The sequence below is a fragment of the Callionymus lyra genome, chromosome 1, assembly GCF_982586985.1.
Source record: "Callionymus lyra chromosome 1, fCalLyr1.hap1.1, whole genome shotgun sequence".
Lineage (NCBI taxonomy): Eukaryota > Metazoa > Chordata > Actinopteri > Syngnathiformes > Callionymidae > Callionymus > Callionymus lyra.
The window spans coordinates 43,858,815-43,885,523 of record NC_141818.1 but is presented as its reverse complement, the minus strand read 5'-3'; the positions used below and the strand labels follow the sequence as shown (position 1 = coordinate 43,885,523).

Genomic DNA, 26,709 nt, shown 5'->3' with positions numbered 1-26,709 from the left:
GCTCTCTATGCTCCCAGAAGTAAAGGCAAAATGGGAAGATTTTTCTCAGCGATTGGCAGAGTTTTCACGACCCCCCCGTGCGTTTAAGGACAAGATGGATTACTAATAAAACAATGTGTTTTTGTTTTCGGAACATGACTTTCATTAAGAAAATGGAAGGATCGATTGTTTCCTTGTGGACAGGCCCAGATGCCAAGAAGTTTACTGATCATTTTCACTTTAAATAATGAAATAATCAGGTGAGCTGGGACGTTTTTCATTATTCACAAAGTTGTTTTATAGTACTTATGATAAAAAGACAATGTAATAAACCTTAGCTTGTCCAAACAAATAGACACAGTCATTTATACCAGTTTTATCTGATTATATTAAAAATATTAACATTTTCGATACAAAAAAACAGTTTGCGCCCAAGGTCCCTCTATAAAACAAAACAAATCCAGCCGTGATAGCACCGGGAGGAACTCAACTCCATTCTACATCACATATTATGATCACAACAAAAATCCACAGTGATTAAAAAAAAAAATACACAATGAGGTTTGATGAGGACAGAAAGTGACCTGATACATTTGTGAGTATGTGTTAGTGCAGAGACTCAAGGATGACAGTGTGTGAACGAGGATCAATAAAAAAAAAAAGGATCATCTTATAAATATGCAGCACCAGTCTCAAATATAGTTTTCTCCCTGCTTGTAAAAAGTGTCTTTGGCTCCTTTTACTCTTTAAATAACGGTTTGATTTCGACCAGTTAGCCATTAAAACAAACAGGGCCCACTTGAAAACCAAACTTCTGGTTTCCATTTCCAAAGTCGAACACCGCAACATCGACAATGGGAAGTGTGTCGGAAACCGGAGCGTCAAATTCCAACACGGTCCTCTCCTGTCCGGAGCGTGACTGCAATACGAAAAATAAAAAAGTTAAGAACTGTTCAAAAGTTAGTTTCGTGAGAAAAAGCGCACTCACTTGGCATCCGTCGTAAACTGCACTTATGTAATGTGCATTTTCATGTGTCAGGTCTTCATTGTTGCTGCCTCTGAAGCGCAGCGCCCGCTCGTGGCTGAGGGTGGCAGTGTTGAGCCAGGCAGCAGAGTTCAGACAGTGGTAGGTGAAGGTCTGTCTGGCAGTCGCACTCATCAGCTTTAGGAAATTCAGTTGGACTACATGGACCGGAACACCGTCTGATCCAGAGTAGGAAAACTGGAATGAAGCATTAGGGGAGCAGTTTTATTTGTCAGATAAAAATGAAATTCAAATAAAAAAAGGAACGTGTTCGGGTTTATTGTGTGATTTGATACCCAAAACGTATTTTGTTGATTAAGCAGGTTCTTCTTCTAAATATCACAACAGTCGGACATATCAGATCATTCTTCTAAGAAAAAAAACAAAATAAAAACTGACCTTTTTTCCTTTCCTAAATTCACTGTACCAGGCACCCGGCTTTTCCCCCTTCCATCCTGCAAGCTTGACCTGTTGACAGAATAAAATGAAAAAATTCAACATGTGTTTATGCACTAACTTTTTGAGCTTTTGATCCAGACTGACCGACTGAAACTTCTTGTCCGGCTGTAAACAAGTCTCGCCTTGGGCTGTGAAGTTACAAAAGACCTTGAAGGAGTCTCTGTGGCAGCCCTGGTTTGGATCGATCCAGTATTCACCTAAATGGATCATGGAAAAGAGAAGAATGTTTAACATCAATGTTGCTAACCCCAAAACTGTATGGGTTTTGGTACCGTTGGGAAGATCTGAATGCAGCAGCCACAGTTCCTTGCAGGTTCTGGCTGGGCTGTTGTAAGTCCCAAGTGGATTCCTTAAACCCTCCACCTCTACTTTCATGGAGGACAGTGAGGCGAAGACCTCCTCCATGGCTTCTTGACCTTCTGTCCTCACGTTCATCCAACTATCTGGTGCTGGCTGATCACCCTGCATCCATTCATCCTCCACTACTTCGATAAGCTCTTCTTCCAGAGAGGCTCCATCCAAGATGATCTCTGGTCTTCGTCTGAATGCTTGTTCATGCAGAGGTGACATACCAACTGCAGCTGATCCCTGCCAGAAAAGGAAAAGGACAAACGTAGGTCATTGTAGAGATTTAAAGTTGTTTTATAGCTTTGGTGGGTGGATCTTACTGGTTGTCCTGGAGGCCCTGCTGGTCCAATGTCTCCTCTCGGACCAATTGGACCCTAAACGGGTGAAAACGATGATCTAGTTAGGGTTGGCAAAAAATACATAGGAAACTGTAGAAGTGTAGCTCATAGTACCTGGTTTCCCTTTGATCCCTTCAAACCAATAGGACCCTTAGAAGATACAAGATGAACATTAGCTACTTTTTGGAACATTTATCATTTGTACTCAGTAAACTAATTAATCATAGTCTTCCTGAAAGTTCCAAAGTGAAGCAACATGACCTTTACACAGTCCAGTTGCTTAATTTTGGAACCTTCAGAATAACCATGACCTTCAAAATAAAAATTAAAAAATGATTATTTAAATAAAGAAGGTTTTTTTATTACACTTACAGCAAATCCAGAAAGACCTGGAGGTCCAGTTCCTCCCACTGGCCCAACAGGACCCTAAAAGAAAATACACTATCATCAAATATATTCACACTTCTAATATTGTATTTGAAATACATTTCTTAATAACCCTTTAAATCTTATCTGTTGGAATGCCTTGATTAGTAAATATAAATATTCACTTTCAACAGACCCATTTTTTTTCTGTAATTCAATTAAATAAACAAATTAAATGCCACATTTATCAGAAAAACATGTTTTGGTAAAATTACTTGTTTTTGTATTTTCATTACCTCTTCTCCCTTTGGTCCAGGTAGTCCTTGGTTCCCGGGTGGTCCCCTGTCACCCTTCTCTCCACCGTCTCCTGGAGGTCCGATCAACCCAATAAGGCCTCCGTGACCCTGTTACGGAGTTGATAGTTGAGTTTTTTATATGTAATAAGTCCTTTTTTTAGGGGAGAGGCATACCTTGTCTCCTTTTCTGCCATGGTCTCCCTTAAGTCCCAATAGACCTGGTGGACCCTGAAAAGATAGGGAATCGTGGTGAAGAATTATTTGGTACACATAAGAAAGAAAAGGTTTGATGTAAAAATTGTGTTGTGACTACTATTTTCACAAAGACACTGATCATTCTGTTGCACTATTTTTTCATTGCAAATGCGAATGGTCTCACCATCGGGCCTGGTGGTCCCGTCTGCCCAGGAGGTCCGTTTAAACCCTGTTCACCCTGAAGAGAGTTAACAACGGAAACATGTTAACGCTTTAATTACATGTTTTCACACGAGAACATGCCTTCTATTCTGACATACTCCAGGGCCTGGAATTCCTCTGAGACCCTGAGGGCCGAACTTCCCTGGGTGTCCCTGAGGGCCCACAGGTCCTTTTTTTCCCAATGGACCCTCCAATCCAGATGCACCCTGAAATTGAAGCACAATTGTAATGTCATCAAAAGTAAATCCAAGTTATTCAGGGTTAGTTGAACCAATTTGGAAAATATTTACCTTCATTCCTTTCACTCCTGGTTTTCCTTCTTTCCCATGCTTGCCAAGGTGACCCTGAAAAACACATTGCATTTATAGGCATCTAATTGCGTAGATAAAACAAATAGACAGGTATGTTCGGATGACAATCAAACATACTCTTCTTCCTGGGGGTCCCGGTTGTCCTGGTTCACCGGCTGCACCTGGAGGTCCCTGTGAGGATAGACAATTAAAAAGTTGAGAATGGCTTTCATTTGATGATAACGACTTTTGGCTCACTGATTTTCCAGTCTCTCCGATGTCGCCCTTAGAACCAACTTGACCATCAACACCCTGACACATAAAGAGAAAAAATTGTCTAGTTACTTTAATATATCATAAAAGTGGTCTATATACCACACTCACGTTGGGTCCAGTTTCTCCTTGTTGACCGATGTCCCCAGTGATTCCAATTGGCCCCTGTGAGCGAGATTGTGAGTACAGAGCACTGACTTGTAAGGGTTCATTCACTCACGGCTGTGCCTTTAGGTCCATCTTCCCCAGGCTGCCCCCGGGCTCCTGGAGGTCCAGCTGCTCCTGGAAGGCCTGTGTCGCCTTTCTCCCCATTGTCACCTTTCACACCCTGCAAGAAAAAAAAAACGTTTACAAACTATAGTGAAGGCACACTAAATGAAGACATTTGGACTACCAACTTACATGTGGTCCTCGAAATCCTACCGGTCCAGGGTCTCCAGATTCCCCATCCTCCCCCTGCAAGGATATAACACTGCTTATAGACAAAAAACCCACGGGATTACGAGAAAAAAAGGTTTTCGATTTGCTTTAAGTCAAAGAACAGAAAATGTAAACAGATTTTAGAAGCAAAAAAGCTAAACTTATATTCAAAATGTGGATTCCTTCTGGGAAAGAGATTAGACACAAACCTTTTCTCCGACACCACCTGGCGTCCCAATCATGCCGCCTCGCCCAGTTGGTCCCTATAGTAGACAAACAGTGGTAAGCCATCGACATGGTACTGTCGTGATGATGGAGTAAAGCCAATATTGTGACTTACCACTCCGCCAATTGGGCCTTGAGGTCCAGATGGTCCTTGTTGGCCAGGTGGACCCTAACAAGGCACATTTATAAACAAGAGCAGGGTGACATACATCCGAAAATGTAAACAGTTTAATCTCACCATGAGTCCCACATGTCCACTCTCGCCTTTCTCCCCAGGCATTCCTGGCATTCCCTGAAACAGTAGGCTTTACATCTCTTTTCAATATCAGCATGGATGTAGCCTACCTGTAAACCAATTGGTCCTCTGGAGCCTTTAAAACCTCTTAGTCCTTCATCTCCTTTAGGTCCATACATTCCCTGTTGACCACGAGGGCCGGGGTCTCCATCCATACCCTGCAAACCACAGTGTCCTTTATGTGATATGAAATACTATATTTTATTGTGAAAAAACACTCAAGTCTCTCGAGAGGCTCATCTTTTGTCCATAAACTCAAACAGGAACATGTTACGCCCCCCATTATATGGTGTTGTTATTTGAGCATTAAGAGTATCATCATAGGCCGCATCTTTGTACGGTATAACAATGAGACCCACCCTTTTTTGCTCTCTGTTTTTGCCCCTTCCCATGGACTGTTACACAAACACTTCAAAAGCTATATCCTCTCTAGAACACACACATGTTTGACTTCAATTCCCTGTCTCTTTTTTTGACAAAAAAATTACTCACTGGGAGTCCTGGCTGGCCGACAGGCCCTTGAGGTCCGGCACTCCCAGGGGGTCCCTACATAAAGAAGCCACAAAGATTCGAGATCATTTGTTGAATTAGAATTAGATTTTAACATGTACTTCAAACTAAAAACTCACAGATTCTCCTTTATCTCCTTTGCTTCCTTTCTGCCCAGAACCTCCCTGTTCACCCTGTGGACACACAAAAACCCTCGTCACTTTAAAGAACACACAGCTGTTGTCATTGAATGGTGTACCTTGTCACCATCATCGCCTGCTGGTCCTGAAGGGCCTGTTCCTCCAGGCAAGCCGACTGCTCCCTGATCTCCATCCTGACCCACTGGTCCAAAAGGACCTTTTTCACCCTGAAATCCAATGACAACATTATTAAAAAACTATTTTCTTTTTAATCATGAATCTTTTTTTTTTACAGGTTCCCCCTTCTCGCCCATTGGTCCAGGTCCCCCTATCGCTCCAACTCTTCCTGGTTGTCCAATGGCACCAGCAGCTCCAGGTGGTCCTCGTTCACCTGATGCACCCTGAAATAAATAATATGTAAATTGCGGAACAGTTTGACAATAACAAGAGTTTGGGTTAATGATAATTCCTAGTTGTTGTCATCCTCCTTGAGAAGTATTCTTGATGCTTACCAATGCTCCTGCTGTCCCACTTGGCCCAGACCCCCCTTTTAAACCCGGAGGTCCCTGTGCACCAGTAAAAGCAAATCTTAACACAGAGAACATGTTTAAATGCAAAAATAATCATATCCATGGCATACCATGACGCCCGGGGCTCCTCGAGTCCCCCTAAATCCTTTCAATCCTGTGGGTCCACTCTTCCCACCGGTACCTGGCAAACCTGGGTCACCCTGGTTAGAAATAAAGTGAATTATTTCCATTGCTTAATCAATATTTTTTTTCTACATCAATGGTCTTGACATACTTTTCCTCCTTCCTTCCCAGCAGTTCCCGGCAAACCATGCTCTCCAGGCACACCAGGGGCTCCAGGATGACCTCTGTCTCCTGTTGGACCAGATTCCCCTGATTTCCCCTTAAACACACACACAAGCAATCAGAAAAGAAAAATCTGACAAATATATTCAGTTTTAAAGTAAGCTCACCTGCGGTCCCACAACACCGGTGGGACCTGGTGGTCCAGTCTTTCCTTGGAATCCCTGCATCACATTAAGAACGATGGTGAGCAAAGTGAGGAGAATGATTATGAGAAGATTTGCTCAACTCACAGGCTCGCCTCTTTGACCTGGATGACCAGGAAGTCCATCCTTACCAGCCGGACCCTGAATGACATATGACATACAGATATAAGTCAACAAAATCTAAACACAGAAACATTATGCAATTATACCTTGTCACTCCCAAGAAAACATGGCATTATTTGAAGACAGAAGAAGTGTTTTTTCTTTGATTCACACACAATATTACTACCGTAATAACCAGAAAACCACCAGGTCTTGAGCATTAATCTTCTTGCAGCAATAGTTTTGATGCATTATTGTAATACGCACCGTTGATCCTTTAGGTCCTGGTTCTCCGTTCTGTCCGTTTGGTCCAGTAGGTCCCTAAAGAAAAGCAGAGGATTAAAGATGGTTCATGTCCCCATGTGTATTAACAGCATATTCATATTACCCTATCGCCAACAGATCCAGGAGGTCCATCCTGTCCTGCCGTGCCCTGACAAACACAACAACATGGTCAACAACCCAAGGGAAAACTATTGAGAAACTGTTAAGATTAGCTATCAGCTGACCTTTTCTCCTGATTTGCCTGTAGGTCCTTTTGCCCCTCTTGCTCCACGGGAACCCTGATGAAGATTAGACATTTATAAGTCAAAAACTTTTTCTTGAAAACAGACATTCCACTATGAGTCACTCACATTTGGGCCTCTCTGTCCTGCACTTCCGGGTTGTCCAGCAGGACCCTGGTTTGTATCAAGGCCAAAAATCAGTGAACAAAGAGGTTCTACAAGAATGCTTTAGCATTTACCTTCTTTCCTTTTTCTCCTAGACCTCCAACAGGCCCCGGGAATCCTTCAGATCCCTGTGATTGAAAAACTTTCTTAGTCATGAAAACTATCTTATAACTTTCATTCACTCGTTAAATAGATTTTACCTTTGGCCCGAGTCGGCCAGGGTATCCTGGAAGTCCTGGAATACCAAGTTTTCCCTGGAAGAGAACGTCACCTTTAACTGTTGTCCTTTCCAGTTAACCACACAAGGAAATAAGAAATTAAAACCTTCTCTCCTGGGGTTCCAAGTGAGCCGGATTCTCCTTGAGGACCCATTTGTCCTTTGGGTCCTTCGACTCCATCTTCTCCCCGACCACCCGTTGCTCCATTTTCACCAAGGTCTCCCTTTCCTCCCATGTCTCCTTTGGCTCCAGGAAAACCATCCTCTCCCTGAAGAAAATATGTTTCCAAGCAGACAGTAATGAACATCCACAATGGTACCAAACAAACTTTATCCTTCAGACCTTCTCGCCTTTACTTCCTTTCAGTCCCCTAACTCCGTCTCCTCCCTGTCAACAAAAGACAATATGATGTGAATAGTAGCTCCTTGACATACAATTCAATTCAATATACTTTATTAAACTCCATAGAGAAATCTAGCAATCTAGAAATTCAACATGTGGTGCAGTGAAAAAAACGCAGGAAACACGCAAACATCTTTAAGACATTCATGTTTGAAGTACGTTTATATTTAGTAATATATTTTTCATGTATCCAAATCACTAACACAGAAGCAATTGAAGAATGTTTTCGAAGCTGCTTTTAATTGAAATATTCTATGCAGTGAAATGTATATACTGTATGTGACTTTTCTCACGAGTCTCAGAGGGCTATAAGCTAAATTAATAAATGTTTAAAAGTAGTTGTACAGTAGTTTACCTTGACTCCACGTTGTCCTGGGTAACCAACAGGCCCCTGCATACCAAGATTACCCTGAAAGACAAACATCAACACCATGAAATGAACAGCTTGAATCATGTCAACAAACCAAACATATTTCTGATGCATGTAAACTGAGATGAAAGAAGTATGTAACAAAATAACAAATTTCATTTTTAATTTCAAACATATTTATGTTAAAATATTGATACTCTACCTGAATTCCTTTTTCACCAGGAGTTCCTTCTCTCCCTGGATGACCCTGAAAATCAAAGACCGAAAATGTTTTAATTTTATCTCCCAATGAAAAAGTGGACCTGAGTGTATGCTTCCACACACTTGCCTTTTACAACAATTATTTGGACTTCTTGAGTTACTGATCAATGCAGAAGATTAATTTGTTCAGCTTTGTTAAACATCACACAATATTCAAAACACATTTAGTGGTAATGGTAAATGGCTCTTACTTATATAGTGCTTTCCATGCTTATTCAGCACTCAAAGTGCTTTACACTAAGTTACAAATTCACCCATTGATCACACACTGATGGGAGTAGGCTTTGATGTAGTGTGCCAGCTCAACCATCAGGGTAGGGTGTCTTGCTCAGGGACACAATGCCACAATCTTGACTGGATCTGGGATTGAACCTACAACTCTTACATCACATATATTTGTTATTTGAATTTGGCTGTGGGTTACCTCAAGGCCCTGCCTTCTGACTGAGAGAGATCAATGCATTCGCTACCGAGTAGGCCGCTATATTACGCCTCACCTATCTCAAAATGGCCGTATTTCTTTTCTTAGATTTGACGAAAAGGCCCATTAGGAATATTACCGTCTTGGAAATAGATGCTGGCAAATGTTTCTGGTCTAGGCGTGCAGATCAGCTTCTAATCAGCAAAGACTGTGTTTGTGTGTCGTCGCGCCTCTCATACAGTAAATAATCATGCGGATGCAACAAGTTAAATATGGCTACCAGCCAGTAGCATGTCGTGGCGCGGGTATGCGAGGACTATCGTCACCTATATGAGGCTGACCACTAGTCACTTGATACTTCTGGCCAGTGTGTGAGGGGATGAGATTGAGGCGGTGCAGAACATGTATAAGCGTGGACCCTAGTACTGTCCTGAGTCTTCTAGTCAGTGGTGGTTTGAGTATGTGTATGGTTACTTCCAGCTGTTCCTGGCGTCATCTACAGTTTTTTCCAGCAGTGTCATGTGTTATGATCAACTAGTCTTGGCTAAAACAGACTCTCTTTATAAGCTTTCAGCATCATATGCCGTATCGCCACAGCCTAGTCACTGCAGGAACCTAGAAGTCACTGCAGGGTCCATGTCTTATGCAGAGGCACCTTGAATGTTTTGCGTGGGGGTTTTATTAATTTGTGCAACACCCTATTCAGTCCGCCTCCCTGAGTGTAAAATAGCAGCAATTTAGGAGGTCTTATATATACACCGGCAGCCTACCGCCCCCTGCAGGAAGGTGAGTGTATTGATCTTTCTCTGTGAAAAAAGTAAGAGCCTTGAGGTAACCCATAGTGACGTACATGGCAGAGCACAAGAACCCTGTTCATGTTATGTTTAGAGTTTTATGTTTAGATGTTGAGAAAAATGTGTTTACCGTGGGACCGTCATTTCCAGGTAAACCTTGCGTTCCTTTCTTCCCTTGAGGCCCCTGTAAAAGAAGAATCATTTAATGATCTAGTTTTCTGCATCGATCTGTTCAGAATTCCTACCTTCTCTCCAGGCATCCCAACTAATCCCTGAGGACCCGGGAACCCCTGCAGACGACAAGAAATATTATCATTTCACAGAGTTACTGTGAGTTAGGCTGTGATGTACCAGGATTCCAGGATTTCCTTGCTGTCCAGCTGCTCCCACTTCTCCAGGTGGCCCCTGTGATTTACAGCTGTAAGACTTACATCTTGACTTATGATTTTCTATGATATTTGAACTTACTATGTTCCCCTTTGAGCCTTGAACCCCATCAATTCCACGGATACCCTATGAGAAGACAGAATATAACTGGATAGCCATTTTTTTTTAATTTTTTTTTTTTTTTACGCACGATCTGTCCTGGTGGTCCTGGACGGCCGCGGGAGCCAGTCAGGCCTCTGGAACCCTATAATGCAGAGAAAAGTGTGAAATTTCCCAAGTGCATTTTGTAGCGTTTTAAACAATTGCATTAAAGAGAGTCCAGAAGAGTATTGGAAACTAATTTACAATTCATTTAAATCATGTGTTTTATTACTTGGAGGGGTTTTCAATTACAGCAGCACTGCATAACAATTTGTTTTTTTCTTATTTTTCATTTTCGATAATGATTGTTAAATTAAAAGTCACGAAGAATAATGCTATGATTTTAACGGTGCCATTTACTATGCCTGTGCGATTCACCTGGAGAGTCCATGTTACCTTACGCTAGTGAGTCAGAGCCTGACGTGCATTAAGTGCTTTGTACGTTGCAGTTAGGCTTTCTTGACACTGGGGGGAGCCACAAACCATTATTTGTTGCTGCTTTAAATTGCAATGGTATGAAAATTGGTGCAACAATAAAGGTTTATTTTTAGTATTAATTATTACAAGTTTTTATTTATTTATAATGTATTTACATTTTCCTTGAATAATTCCAAGGAGAAAACTCTGTTGTTTATATTTTGTAAAATAATTATTTATTTTACAAAAACAGTAATCCAAGGATAGGTTGAAAGACTACTTCAGTTTCTGTATTTCTATTTGATTAATTATGTTTAATGTAAACTTCCCAAAACTGACCTACGCTTAATTTGAACCACATAATAGCTACAGTGTTTTTTACGAGTCACTCACTGCATCTCCCGGCTGTCCCCTAGGTCCTGGTGGTCCTTCAGATCCCTGGGAAGAAAAAAAACAAAATGTCAAATAATATTTACTTACTTACTTATAAACACACACATAAGAAGCTAATAAAATGATCACCTTTTCACCAACTTGTCCCAGAAGACCAGCAGACCCAGGCTTCCCTCGTTCCCCCTGTAAAAACCCACAGAAATAAGTGTTGGAAACAGTTGTTGCCTTAAATTGTTTGCTCTTCTGAACTTACTTTGTGGCCTTTGTCTCCGGGTAGACCAGGTAACCCATCCAAACCTCGATCACCCTGGTGGAACAATAAGTGTGTAGAGTAATTGAGTTTGAAAAACTACTTCTGGTTTGGTTTCTAAATCACCTTTGACCCTGTTTCTCCCAGAGCACCACGTCCTCCGTCCACACCTGCTCGGCCCTGAAACAGATTAAGGTCGATTAAAACTGTGAAGACGTTTTCGGAAATAGAGAGGTTGGTGTCGTACCCTTTTTCCAGGTCTCCCATTCGGGCCAGGGATGCCGGTTAATCCAGGAGGACCCTAAAGAAAATTGACAGGTTTCCTCACATCATGGATCATAAAGTTTTCCACGTCAATACGTTAACAATGATAGTGAAGCAAACAATGTTAGCTTTTTGTTTGCGGTTTTAAATGTACTGTTCATCAATATACACCAAAGATATGTAATTAACAAGCTTTGATTCACATGAATTTCAAAATACACTGTATAGAATTAGCTAGAAAGGAAAAGGAAAGATTCTCTGTCTGATTCCTGGTTGTGCCCAAGTAAAAAATACTTACTGCCGGGCCCATGTCTCCACCGGAACCCTTGAGTCCTGAGGTTCCTTGTGAACCCTTAGATAACAGAAAATCGTTTTTTAAATACATGTTTTATACTTGACTTATAAAGCAACTTAAACCAAAACCATTATAAGTCAGACTCACCAGTGGTCCAGGTCTACCTCTCAGCCCAAGTGGTCCTGGTGGTCCCTTCATAGCCAGCTTGGATCAGAGAATGAATTTATATTTGATCAGCCTGGTCATCATTACATTTGCAATGAACAACAAAAGAATGAATGATAAATACAATAAAGCACAAGACAGTGTCTGTTTTAAAATTGAAGTAACGTGGCTCCTGTGGCCAAGAAAGATCTAAGCCAAAGTAGAACCAATGATTCTACACATCGCAAGAAATTTGTTTTGGCATCTTAAGTAGTTTATTAGGATGTGTCCTTTAAAGTGCATATGTGTGACGGGTTCGGTTTTTCCATACCTTGGTTTGCTGCAGGATAGCCTGAGCTTGAGCTTCCTGAGCAGAAACAATGGTGCCCATCTTATCTCCTCCAGACTGAAACTGCACACAGACACAAAACATTAAAAACCAAGGGAGCATTCCATCTTGTGAAGTGCCTCAAACAGTTGAGATGATCCTACAGGAATGATTAGGACATTTCCTGGTGGTCCCTGTATCCCATCAGATCCGGCCAAACCTGGCAACCCTGGAGGACCCTGCAAAGATACAAAGAATCAAACGAGAACACAAACATTTATAAGACCTTGAGTATAATAAAGGGTCCTCACTGGCTCTCCTAGATCGCCTCGTGGTCCCACAGCTCCTGTTATTCCAGGAGGTCCTGACTCTCCCTAGACCAGGACAGCAAACAATACAATTTTAGAGCCGGTAACTCAGTATGGTCATGAGGAAAGACATGAGAAATTGAACTTACGGCAGGTCCTGGGAGGCCATAGGGTCCGACGACTTGAGTTCCCTGAGTGGATTTGACAGAAAATGTTGATTTGTGGGCATGTTTCTGAGAATAATGCTGAAAACTTGATCAGTGTATGATGGGCTAAAGTGAATACAGTGTGTATTCCAACTGGATATGAAATGGCAGTTGAGTTAAAATGATAACTTCATCAAACAGTGTGCTTGAAATGATTAGCTTAGTTAACCTGAATGCAGTGCAAGTATTTTGAATCACTCCTTTTACTTTTAATTAATGTAATGAAAAAAATCATTCGGAAATATTGTTTCCATACCGCTCCCAAAATTCCTGGCTCTCCCTTCTGTCCTTTCTCGGGCAATTCCTGTCAAGGAAAAATATATTTCAGTGTCGGTCAGAGTGGAAGTTTTTCTGTTGACTGTCACCTCTGCATTAATGGTGTGAGCTCGCTCTCTCGCCGCGGGTCCATATCTCTCGTCGTACTCTTCCACATACTCATACTCAGGTTGATACAGATCAGTGCCATTGTCATAGTCTTCATACTCGATGATCTGTCGGGGCGAGGACATATTAGAAGTGGATGCAGACGTTTCACTTCACATCTTCTCACCTCGTAGTCTGTGACGTTAGGACCTGATGTCACGGTGGAGATGGACAAGTCATCAAACAAGTCGCTGTAGTCAAACTCCTCAAATTCTTCCACCACACGTTTTTTGGCAGGCCTTTCCTCCTGAAGCACCAAAAACATGATTTTATGCTGCTTCCATTGCAAATTTTAAAATCTTAAGACTTCAAATCAAACTCCCACTAAAACGTTAAAGAGATCCGGAGCAGACAAAACCTGACTTTAAAATACACAGAGTGTATACAAGTGTTCTAGGTCTATTAGGTCCATTTAAAGGGGCAGCTTTATTTAGCTAAACCACTAAATAAGTGATGCATCCACTTTATTACAGCAATCTAAACACCTCTTATTCATATTGAGAACATATGAAACTAAATCTGGACAATCAGAAGCACAAATACTCTACACTTTAGTCTGGAATACACACATTGAATCTGGTGGTTATCGACTTCTTCCTTTGGTACACTTCTTTTTAAGCCTAATTAAATCAACTCTTATTCTTTGAAAGTACAAACCTATACAAAATTGTTTAAATTATCTACAATTGTGTGCATCTTTATTGTGAAAAATGTTTTAAATTATTGTTATCAATTATATATATTCTATGTTAAAGTATTTAAATAAAAAAAAAAACATAATATAACACTTGCCTCACTTAGGTATGGAAATATTTAAACAGAAGCGTATGTTTAATATAAGGTGACTTTTGACTTGACACAATACACGCAAAATGAAAATGTATTTTTTCAAAAGAATACTGTGTTTTTCTTCATTCAGTCAGGCTGTTTGAATTTAACGTTTGACTGATATCTTTATGTCAGATTTACACCTCAGGACTAAGAAGGGAATCAAGGTAGACGAGGACACCTGGAGAGTTTGGACCTCTGAGTCGGAAGATATATATATATATACAACTCAACAAGCCAAAATGTTTTCATGCCAATGGTGTTGGCACAGAGAGCTGGAAGACAAACCCTTAGCTGAGTTTTAGTGCACACAGGTATCCACTAAAAGAGGATTTGTATTGGCAGAGTTACATTGTTGGCATTAAGATCTTTGTCGGACACATTTTTATTTAAATAGTTTTGGGTCAGTAGTAGAATACTCTGCGAATCATAGTCATAAATCACACTTCATGTAGATAAACACTATGTATAATATAATCATATGAATTATTTTCCAACCACAGCTTTTACATTTACATGAGCATTATAGCACCTTCTTTAAATTAAACACAGATATATACTTGTGCAGCATTAATAATTATCTTCAACTGTCCATGCATGCTAAAAGAATCATGGAAAAACAAATCATGACTTTTCTCCACGTGGTTATAACCCACCATCTGTTGTCCAGGTCTTTGTGTGAGAGTTGGAAACTACTTTGTTCCAGATTAGTGAGAAGAAGCTCGACGCAGCATGTGTTACTTACTTCCACCGTCTCTAAAAGGATGCTGTTATACGGCAGTGCAGCCTCACAGTCCGGGATGAAGTCCTGACAGTAGGTCCCGGCAGCTCCGGGATCGTCGACGATCAGCAGCTGCTGGATCTCTCCCTGCCACACAAACATCTACTAATGATACAGTCGAGACATGTGCTCCATCTCAACATCTATGGCTGTATGTTTCCATTTTGACAGATCAAAGTTCCTGACATGCTGTTTCTATCAGCGCAGACGGGTCTGGAAACAGACGAGCCAGTCGATGACATCCATTGGTCGGATTTCACCCTTTTTTTAAAGCCTTTGAGTGACATCAAGCTGCCGTTGAGGCGGAGCATGTGAATGATACACACATCTTAAAATTACCTAATTAATTTTAACAAGAAAATAAACATGTCTTCGCTATTAAAGGTCGCAGTACACTGGCATCACCAGTAGAGGGTATTCTACAGAGTTGGCTCATATTCAGTTGACAGGCTCAGACAGATCATTTTTAGGGTCTGACACATTTTTGTATCCGTCTACACTATAATTTTTATTGCTCGATGTCTGAAAGTTTACGCTTCACGTGGTGTTTCACGTCATTCCATCCACTTGCTCCCATCCAAGTCTTACAAGTCATGACTGCAACTCTTTAGCTTCTGCAACGACACGCACCTCAAAAACCCCTTCATCGAGCAGACGTGTCCCGAACACAGTTACACCCTCAATGCTCAGATGAGGTTCCGCACCCCTCAGGAGGTCCAGGGTATCCAGCTTAACACAGTCCAGATAGAGAGTGACGGACTGACCCTCCACACTGTAGGCCACTCGATGCCACCTGAACAGGATAAACACATTCAGTGACAACTCTATTCATTTTTACTGTTACTTTAATTGAGAATATAGAAATATTGCCTGGTACTCACTTGCCATCAGCCAGGTTTATTTTCTTAAAAGTGGGGTACATTTCTGGAGATGGTCGCCCTTCGTGGTCTTCATATAGAAACACCGGAGATCGTCCAATCTCAATACCCAGCTGCTGTGTTCCCTGAAGGTGATACAATTGTTGTTGTAATGTGAACAGAGAGTAGACGCAAATATAATATTTATATTATCGATTTATTTTTAAATGGCTGTAAAAGAATTGTGGTTTCTGTCGGGTACCTGTGAGTCATACAATGACAGGAGGAAGGCCTGAGAACCTTTCACGGCTCTGACTGTTGTCATCACAGAGAAATCGACTGGAAATTCTGAATCTGCAGTAGATATTCCAACATTTAGTTTCAGTATATACAGTATATAATACAAATCTTAGTGTGTTCCATTCAGTTGTTTTTGTGTTTGCTTCTAGCCAATAACATATTTGATAAAACAACTATTTAAAACTGATTCGTTTACTATCTTGAGCCCCTTTTTTCATCTTGACAGAAAAATCCAATATTAAATCCACCGCACCATGTGGACTTATGGTGGTTTCAAAGAGCAGAAAGTCCACGTTTAAAAAGCTAATATGTGAACAGAAACAAACCAGAATTTGGCTCTGAGTTGGTTTACGTCCCCGGACTTCTCCACAGGGGTGTTATGTTATCAAACATTTCATAATTCACAACAGTTTTAAATAAAACAACAGAGCTGGTTGTCAGCTGAGACAGTGTCTCCTTTTTTGTTTAATAGGTCAGTGCAATAGCACAGGAACTATTTTTTCATGGAAATAAGATCAGATACGATCTATGGGTGACTCTGATGTGGATCATTAACTTTAAGATTGACATTCCTCTTTTAGTTGTGTGAAGAAATGCAGTATTCTAAAATGTGAGGTTTGAATAATCCCATGAAAAAATAATCGCCTTACCAGGATAGAGTTGCTTGGTTGGTGCACTCAGCTGAATCTTCTTGTCAATCTTATAGGAAAGGTCAGGTTCTTCTCGATCTGTTCGGCTCGTGCAGAGGCCGGCCTCCAGGGAAACACCTTCCATGTCCTCGGACAGCTCAAGCACCTTCAGCACATCAATGGGTTCGGCTGAAATAGATCGAAATGTTGAGTGATAGGAAATATTTGCCACTTCATACTGCTTAAGCTTCAACGAATGAGAAAAAGGGATTTAATCTGGTTATTTTGACTTTTGTGTACAACTAAATCTGTTGAGAACGTGAGGAGTTCTGGGTGAAAGCTGAAGTTTGACATAATCAAAGTTCAAATCACAAACAGTAGCAGAAAAGTGATCATCGACGAAAACAAAATGGCGTATTCTAATATTTCACAGAATTCTGTGTAGGTGGGATCAAAATTACAGCAGTTTTGGATGGAAAATGTTTAAAACAATATTCAAGACATTATGGTTAAATATCAAAATATGGTTGAATTTCAGGTTTTCTTCACTTATCCACCCAATGAACGCTCTTGTTTTTCTGGAGATGAAATCATGTTTAGCATAACCACACCCACTCTGCTGTGATTGCTCAAGCATTAATGTTTGTCACCGTGTGTCATCAATCTCGGAAGTCTCCACCTCCAAGGGACTCGTTGAAAAAACAAAGCCGGGCATGATTACAGCTGGCTGCTGGAGGAGTGAAGCCATTTTTACGTCAGAATAGACTCGGCTCTCGTAACCTCTCGTTCGCCCAGATTTTCAAACGGGGGAGAACTTTATAAAAGTAATAAGTTGAAAACATTGTCATGATGAGGGACTTCCTGCATCTTGGAGAGGAAGACTTGAGACTTCATATGAAATGTGAGTCAGGAGACTTGTGCTTTCACATTCATTGCCTTTTAAACGCTTTAGTTCGCAACATTCTTTATTCCGGGCATGTCTACTCTTAGCTATGGAAATGGTTTGATCACATAATAAAATAGACATGCTTCACAAAGACAAAATCACTTCCTGTGATTACTGCTCACATGTAAGAACTTCTCTTTGTGTTTGTGAGTCAGACAATTGTGAGGATTTTTTTCTGAAAAAAAAGGTAATTTGTGCAGTAATGTGGTCCAGATCAGGGAATATAGAGCACCTTTCAAATAAAAGGACATTTTATTTCAAAGTTGCTTTTGAATACAAGGAACTTACGCCAATACGAGGAACATCTGCACACACACACAGAACACACATGTATTCTTCATGCAAGTGTGGAGACAGTGGTCAGGGAACACTGGACTATGATGAGATGTGAAAGACTATTGAAAATGAAACGGGAGAGAAGAAGTGTCTGCAAAATTGATGTGGGGGAGAGTGAGACGTGCCTCTACTGGTATGGCTTCTTTTCACACGTTTTCTGGGGCTTACGTAAGCCTGCATCTGGCCTACACCTTCTATCAAACACTTGATCTCACACGTGATGGGTTGGAATAAGAATTCATCCGTGACGTTTAACATGTGCAGCTTTTACCTGACGGAAATATACACACGTGTTCATAGTATGCAGCAGACACACACACACGTGGTTTTCTAGTTTGGGCTGCTGATATCTGAAAGCTGTTAAGTGGTGAAGTGAGGGGCAGTAGATGAGCATGTACACACATGCAGGGTATGTAACAAGGAGAAAGTTTAGAAACATTTAAAAAGAAAGACCTTTCGACTTTCACCACAAAAAACACCTGAGCAGTTATAACAATCCTTCCAAATAGAAGAGTGCAACGTTGATTAACACAATATGAAACGGTAAAAAAAAAGGGTCAAGTGCTTCAATTGATTGACAGCCAGTCGTGTGTTCCTGTTTCCCACCAACATTCCTAGCAATTAGTTAGACAGGAAAAGCGAAGGAGAGTTGAACACCTGAGGATCCAGAGCTAAACAACATCATGTCTTGCTTAAATACATTTATTTAACTTTTTCTAAAGGCATTAAATTAAAAAACACACAATAACAATAACAGTTTTCCATTAATCAGGTGATTCAATTGGACTCAATTGAGGTCAGTCTGTCCTATACAGTATTAATGGGCTGTTTGTAAGATGTATCAACAAGATGGTGTGTTTTCGTACGACAAAAAGGGATAAAAAATGTTAGAACAGATGCCAGATTTTCTTATTTTTCCAAAACTGCTATAAGAAAAGTCATACTTTTATAGATTAAAGGAAAAAAAGATGGCATTATTGCACAAAATAATATGGCAAAATCTGTATGACCAGCCAAAAGTAACTGAAAAATATAACTAAAAAATAATAATAAAAATATGAAAGCAGTCGAGTAAAGAATAATAATAAAATAAATACACTCCTACTTCTACTTTTTTAACTACTGTATTTTACAGTTACTAACATGAAGAGCTATTAAAAATTCACCAAATTTATTTTTGATATCCTTGTTTTGTGAGCTTTATTTAAACTTTTTTTTATGTTAAATTTACTTATCAGTATGTGTCTGTTTGTACAAAACTGTCTTTTCATTAAAAAATATACATTGGTACATAGAAGAGTATGTGAGCAAGATGGCAACAGGAATTAAAAGAGAGATTAAAAGTTTAGTGAGCAGTTTTTACGTAGTTGTTGTGCAGAAACCTTTGAAGACATTTCTAAACTAAACTACAATTATGACCAAGACAATAAAGGAGGATTGTCAATGATGGTTATCAATACGACCAATAAATTACTCTATTTCATGTTCAGACCGCTCTACAGCATGTTGTTCAAAATACGGGAATAAAAAATCCCCAGGGTTTTCTTGACAAGACATATTCACTATTGCATTTTCCTTGAATTAACTAATGATTGACAGCAAGAAAACTACAAATTAAAAAGAATACAGTTAGAGTAAAGTAGAGTGAGTGAGACAAACAAAGGAGTCTCAGAAAATCAGGGAAAAGCAAAAATAAAAATGTCTTAAGATGTTTCTTGAAGGAGTCAGTAGATCATCAAACACAGAGGAAGATCGTTCCAAAGCTTAGGAGCAACAGTCTGGAAGGATTTCTCTCCTCTGGTCCTGAACCAGTTCCGTGTTCAGGAACCATCAGTAGATTCTGATCCACAGACCTCAGAGCCCGAGCTGGGGTGTAAGTCTGGATCAGATCACTGATGGAAGGTCTGACCATGAATAGATCTGAAAGTAAGAACCAGAATTTTAAAGTTGATCTTGAAAGAAACTGGAAGCCAGTGAAGAGTTTTAAGGATTGGAGAAATGTGAGTTCTTCTACTAGAGCGGCTCAGAATTCTCGCTGAAGTGTTTTGTATTAACTGCAGGCGAGACAGATCCTTCTTGTTTAGACACTAAAATAAACTGTTACAATAGTCCAGGCGAGAAGACAGAAACGCATGGATTACAAGCTCCAGATCGTGTTGTGACAAAATGTTCCTAAATTTAGAGATGTTTCTCAGTTGAAACAGTTTGTGGTCAGTTTCCTGCAGCGTTGAACTAGAGACATGTCTTTGTCAAATACAACACCCAGGTTTCTCAGGCTGAGTTTGACTGACTTACCTAAGTCACCAAAGTACTGACTCAACCCTGGAACTAACTCAACAGGCGCAATAACCAGAGTTTCAGTTTTGTCCACATTTAGCTGCAAAATGTTTTCACTCAGCCATTGTTTGATTTCTAGGAAACAATTACTACGCTATTCAGCCTCAGTTGGATCAAAAGAGCAGTAGAGCTGGATGTCATCAGCAAAAATGTGGTAAGAAACATCAGGAAATCTCTGAATGTTTTTACCCAGGGGAATAAAAAACACCAAATAATAGAGAACCCAAAACAGAACCTTGAGGGACTTCACACAACAGATCTGCTGATTCAGACCTTATTTGATTGGCATTGATTGATTGATATTATATCAGGATGTAGTAGAAAAAGGGATGAGATGCTTAAAACTAGGTAAGTTATGCTACAAAACAAGTTGCACAGTAAAGACTTCAATCCATATAGTATTTTTTCATACATAACTTCTTTTCAAACACCTCCTCCTAAGAAATGACTGCAGAGACTGCAAGGAATAAAGCCAGTTAAAACTCGAAATCAACCAGATTTGTTATAGTTTGCAGATCCCTCACCAAAGAAATCATACTCATACAGGCTTGTCTATTTAAATGCAATCATTCATGTAGGTCATGGTTATAAGATGGTTGCAAAGCAAGAAAACTACACTTTTGGGAAAACTCAGTCTATGAAAATTATTTTGTGATGAGTATAATTTGCATGTATTACCCTATTAAGATAGCTAAACCTGAGTAAGCAGCACTGTGTAACAGCCATAACAAAAAATAATTGCCACAAGTCATTTAAAGAAATTGCAAATATTCTACTCAAACTTTAAATGGTAAAAGTACCAAAGAACTTCTATATATTTATTGAGCACTTTCTTCCGGCTTGCTTTTATTCGTCATTAATACTATCAACCTATCCAAACAAGACTCACATAAAATACTTAATGTATGTATGTAATGTAATCTATTATAAATTATAGATTCCCAGTAAGGCTGAACGATTATTGAAAAAAATATATTTGCGATTATTTGCCAAAATATTGCAATTGCGATTATTTATAATTTTTTTAATTTCCCTTTTTTGGAAAATGATTAACTTTACATTAAAATGTATTTATTTTTGATTCTCAGGTTAAAGTTAATAAGTAATTGTTATGATAAAGGCAAATTAAGCAAATAAAGGGAGAAGGTTTATTTAGTTACTCTTATTACACTTTTAAACAAACAGCATATTCACTGCAAATGCTAAAAACTACTGTAAAAACATGCTACAAATATTTTTGCACATTTTCTCCTGTTTTCAGGTGATTCCTGTCATGCACAATAATATGTTATCATTTACACAGTTTGAATTGTGTGACTGCATAAGGTAACTTTGATGAGCACAGACACATACGCCGGTGGTGTGCACACACAGACATGTCGTCAGACACACGTCTGGATTCAAATGAACAGATGTCAGGATGTAAAGTTGTTGAAAACACTGTAGTTTGTTTATTACTGCTGCTCTTAAGCTTCTCTAGACGTCACTGATCAACAGCTAAAAGTGTCTGTCTGTGCTCAGCTCATTTTGCTCCAAAATTAAACGAACATTAAATAAAATCAAAACCTCTGCGATATAAAAATCGAACACAGACAACATTTTGACACAGAATTGCTAAGACTCAAACTAAAACAGATGTGTCTGCTGATCTGTCTCTGTACCTGTTTGTGATTCATTATTATTCCCAATTAGAGCAGTGATTCCCAACCTGTGGGCTGCGAAGGTATTGCAAATGGGCTGCAAAATCGTTTTTATGGGGTCGGAGGTGGGCCGCAAAGGTTTTTGAGTACTTAACCTGAGTTGGAAAAGGTTGGGGACAACTGAATTAGATTATCAAAAGCACAAACATTTCTCTCAGAACTACACAAACGTTTCTCTCAGCTAATACTGATTCGTTTAGCTTTTCACAGCACCACTAGCTAGCACAACAAGTTTCAAATCCCCTGCTGTCTATTTGCCCCGGGAAAAGCAAAGCAGACAGACTTAGCAGGAATAATAGAATGCAGGGACCATGTGTTTCTGTTCCACATGATGCAGCTGGCTCCAATAAAGGAAACAACCTGGGCAGACTGCACATTGACCATTTAAATAAACTGAAACTGAAACTGCATGCTTACTGACACACATACAGGAAATATCAGACATAAGTGTGATAAGAGAAATCGGGTAACAACTTTTCTACTTTGGGTTTGATCCAGATTTGGGGATGAGTGTTTCAATAATATCTCACTCTGACTAACCACGTAGGATTCTTCTCCTGCTTCCTCGACAGTCCCACATCCCCTCCCTCCAGCACATCAAAGCATAGATCAATATTTTCTGGCGCAACATCGCTCCACAAGATTCTTCGTATCCCTTGTTTTTGAATGTAGCGTCAACAGTCACATTTTAAGAGAACAAAGGAAGACTGTTGTTTTTTTTTTTATATGAAATTGTACACTGATGGGTTTGAATAATGGGCTAACATCCTCAAAACAACAATGAAACTATTCAGTTGTTGTTCCACTAAAGGAACCCCATGAAGGAATCAGGAACCGTTGCAAAGGAAAGCTTTGTTTAAAATAAAATGGAAATATCTATATTTCTACTCAGTTCAGTCTCAGATAGTCACAACGTTGTGTTCAAAGTATTCTGACTACCTACCTTGCATATAATACACGTCCCCTTCAATGAATGGCCTTTTTTAGAACAGTTTTCATAAATAGTTTGCACCGGATTATAAGGCGCATAGAATAAAAGATACAGTCAAACGTTTGACTGGGGTTGCGTTTTGCATCCACTAGATAAAGCTGTGCTAAAGGGAATGTCAACAAAACCGTCAGATAAAGTCAAACTTTATGAAGCGTTCTGACAACTGCGTTCACTCCCATGGTAACGATGTTCAAATGATGTTTAAAAGTCTTCAAGCAGCAGCGCGTGAGACTGATGTTGTGAGCAGACAAATGTTGAGTGAGCAGCAGTGAAGTTGAGCACGTGTATGACAGCTAGAGCGCACGTGTATCACATGCTGAACGCATATGTATGAATGGTTGAGTGCACAGCAGAGTGATTTTAGACCAAACAAAAATGTTTTGAGTGTACAACAACGAAGACACACTCGCTCAAGACGGTGGCAGTAATCTTACTCCATAGCCGTCCGCCATGATGTGACGTGCATCATTAATCCCACCCAGTGATGACGCAATGACGTAATTCCGCCCACAGCGTGTCGGCTCAATCGGCGCAGACTCATGAAAGTATTTGTAAACAAGTCACCCACCAGGTAATGGTTATATATAAGGCGCTCCGGATTATAAGGCGCACTTTCGTTTTTTGAGAAATTGAAAGGCTTTTAAGTGCGCCTTATGGTGCAGAAAATACTGTAAACTAATTGAGCAACAAATACAGTCAGTCAGGTATAGTGGCTATGTGAGGCTATATGTTTTATGAAAGAGCTCACTAAAGTGCTATGCAAGTGATGTTGAAGCACTGTATTCCATCACTAGTTAGTCCACACTGTTATGTGTATAACCACGTAGATAATAAGCCAATTACACTAAAAACAAAACATATTCTTATTTTCTCACACAGCAAGGTCTCAAGTCAGATTAGGTAAACCTATATTTGAGTCATAACCAATGCCTTAATCCAAAGGTACTTTAGCATCATGGATGCTCAAACTAAGAAGAAAAAAAAGAGTTGATATAACCTTATCAAAGACTCTGTCGATGAGATAATGCTGAGAAGTTCCTCAACATTTGCACCAGGAATCTTTTCAAAAGTTAAATGCAAATCTAAAACCAACAACATAGGTTATCAATCAAAGAATGAAGAGCAGTGGCTTGTCTCCTTTGTAATATTCGCTGACAGAGAAATTTAAAACTTAATTTAAATTTTCTCACACAATTACTTTAAATATTGACAAAAACATAGATCCAAATCTTGTAAATCATCACCGAAAACAACAAAATAATCAACATGTCAGCATGACATTTCCTTAGATATTATCGAAAGATACTTCTTCTTTCTGTGCCAAGTTTCGGTACCCAGAGGTTATTCACGCGATCAAGACTTGATAATGCTGATATGTTAACAACAGGGCTCGCTTACATAGAGCTACTGTATACATGTTTGGGATGGCACCAGCTGTGAGTTAACAAGATGGTCCTTCGTCTGCACACCATCACCGTCATCTACTTAATGTTCATGTGTTTCTTTGTTGTGATTTCCGAGCCGGTTCAAATGCTACCATGGTCCAACGCATTGCTAAGACTGGCCACACGAGAAATCTGTTGAAGCATCTGAACGTGCACAGAAACGGATTGAGAGCAGAAAGTTGCTCCTTGTTTGACTGCATGAAGGACCGCTCGCAGCCGTCCTCTTCTCAGCAATCAAGTCTTTGAACTTGCTTTTCTAAGTCAAGTAAAGCTAGTTTAGATTAATGAAGAATCTTGTTGAGATGCATCCTGGCTTCCATAGTGATCTTCTCTTGGCATCTTAGAGTCCAATCATTTAAGTCTGTTGTTAGAAAAGGCACTGCTTGTTTAGTATTTTAAATAAACCTTTATTTAATAATGACTGTGAGCTCATATTACCCACATGTACTTTTATAAAGTTTTACTCAACATTAGTTGAACTTCAGACTACTTTGTGACAACATACATCGAAATAAATTTGATACCTCAAAAGCCATAGAAAGTTTAGCTCATCACACGTAAGCCAGAATCAGACGGTGAGCAAGGTAGCTGAAGCTCCTGAGGCTAGACAGTGACATACTTGACCACACGTAACCTCACCCCACAATAACTCTGACCTGTTGACAGCCAGGTGGGAGCTGCGCTTAACAGTATGAAACTCTTGTAACTGTTGACAACTTTATGGTCTGTCTGTTATGAAATAGTTGGCCAAAGTGACAAATGAACATCATTTGCCTACAGGGAGGCAGAAGCCTTCATCTCTCTGTGGATCTGTTTCCAAAGTTCAGTCGTTGTGTCCTCCTAGCTACTAACAACAAGGACATCCACTCAAAGTTCCAGGTGTTTAGACAGTTACAGGGTTCACGCCCCGGCAGTTTGGCCCTTGATGACCCACGAGGTTCAGAGGTCATATTAGTAACTTCAGTAATGACCTTCACAGACCCACAGGTGGGGAAGACACATGAGCTTTCTTCTATATTATATACATGCCAAGAGATGATGTGACATATCTGATCAGTACAACCAACTGTAATAATTGAAAAAAATATTCGTTGACATTTAGAAAACTAATGGTAACATACATTCAGAGAATGCCTTATTTGTGATCATATAATAATGGGCACAACATAATTCAGAATCTGTTTTAACAAGTGAGTGGGTAAAAAAAATGTGGTTGATCTTATACTAGAGATCCAGTGAGATAAGTATAAATGGATTTCAAGGTAGTAAAGTGATTGGGTATGTGGGGAAAGTTTGTTGTTTGCCCTAGGTACAATAACATTTTGTTTTTCATTAAGTTTGTGTTTTTTCTATTGAGGAAAAAAACAACATAAACCAAATTGAATGTGTATTTAAAGGCTATTTGTACATAGACAGTTTTTTAGGAAGTACATTTATACCCTTAATTTGATGTTTCAGGTGCATTTCCTGCACAGATCAAAAAGTCAACTATATTGATCTGATGAATAACATAATACTGTGATGAATATGCCATTTTATAATCCTAAATCATAATACATCTCTGGTCTTCAGCTGTGGCCCCTCAGTGCATTGATCTGTTCTACATTAAACAGCAAAGTCCACCAGTCATTTTAAGATCCGGCACGAAGCAGAACTTAAGCTCAGACGATGCAGTAGGTATGGCAGACAAGTCCTGACATATATATAGGCAAGAGCCTCGACACCATCTTGTAAAAGTGCTCCCCAGAAATCACCTTTGCAGTATAAAGAAAAGTATTGTGTCACATAAAATGACTCTTTTAGGCAACACAGATAACTATAAATGACAGAGATGTGGCATCAAATGTGTGTTTGGAGAAGTTAGAAAAAAGATGACGTGGTACATAAATAAAAATAGAGACGCAAATGAATGTTCATGACATAAATGTGGAGAAATTAATTAATGAATTAAATATTGAAAAAAAATGGTGCCAAATACTAGATGATGTGGGAGATTTTGGGTGTTATATTATGCGATTTTAAAGTTACCATTACGGTTTATTACACATTTTATCTGTTTATTAAGGTTTTCGAACTCATATCCTATATCATTAATACCTGTTCACGTGTAATACATTTATTTTTATTGCATATTTATTTAACTGAATATTGACCGTACCTGCCGTCGAGCTCTGCAGCAGCGCAGCTGCGAGCAGGAGCAGGAACCCCGTCGATGCCTGCCATCGGTCCATCATCCTCTCCCCGAACCGAACCGAACCGCGTCCCACGAGCGCGACCTCCCTCTGCAAGCGCGGTCACGAGGCACCTCCAGGTGGCACGATTAAGAGCGCGCGTGTCTGATAGAACACTATAATAAACAAGTGTCCTCACTCTTCGTGCACGGATAA

At 39.8% G+C, this 26,709-nt stretch overlaps 1 protein-coding gene across 1 annotated transcript; it reads right to left on the bottom strand.

The window, feature by feature from the left end:
- Window positions 1-345: 345 nt before the first annotated feature.
- LOC148089673 (uncharacterized) lies at window positions 346-26,709 on the bottom strand. The gene is made up of 66 exons (XM_087809172.1): window positions 26,481-26,709; window positions 16,589-16,756; window positions 15,901-15,992; window positions 15,663-15,784; window positions 15,412-15,574; window positions 14,746-14,868; window positions 13,300-13,419; window positions 13,115-13,240; window positions 13,006-13,053; window positions 12,693-12,734; window positions 12,547-12,609; window positions 12,400-12,474; window positions 12,239-12,319; window positions 11,911-11,967; window positions 11,767-11,820; window positions 11,452-11,505; window positions 11,331-11,384; window positions 11,208-11,261; window positions 11,084-11,137; window positions 10,955-10,999; window positions 10,194-10,247; window positions 10,085-10,129; window positions 9,968-10,021; window positions 9,862-9,906; window positions 9,747-9,800; window positions 8,343-8,387; window positions 8,126-8,179; window positions 7,711-7,755; window positions 7,475-7,636; window positions 7,351-7,404; window positions 7,225-7,278; window positions 7,115-7,159; window positions 6,989-7,042; window positions 6,868-6,912; window positions 6,747-6,800; window positions 6,465-6,518; window positions 6,342-6,395; window positions 6,164-6,271; window positions 6,000-6,089; window positions 5,872-5,925; window positions 5,653-5,760; window positions 5,479-5,586; window positions 5,360-5,413; window positions 5,223-5,276; window positions 4,781-4,888; window positions 4,674-4,727; window positions 4,551-4,604; window positions 4,420-4,473; window positions 4,193-4,246; window positions 4,011-4,118; window positions 3,902-3,955; window positions 3,776-3,829; window positions 3,656-3,709; window positions 3,518-3,571; window positions 3,326-3,433; window positions 3,190-3,243; window positions 2,985-3,038; window positions 2,811-2,918; window positions 2,521-2,574; window positions 2,263-2,298; window positions 2,131-2,184; window positions 1,735-2,050; window positions 1,547-1,659; window positions 1,403-1,471; window positions 968-1,201; window positions 346-898 (listed from the first exon to the last, which is right to left on the bottom strand). Exons 1-66 carry the CDS (start codon window positions 26,554-26,556, stop codon window positions 752-754), a joined length of 5,214 nt encoding a protein of 1,737 aa, XP_087665298.1. The 5' UTR covers window positions 26,557-26,709; the 3' UTR covers window positions 346-751.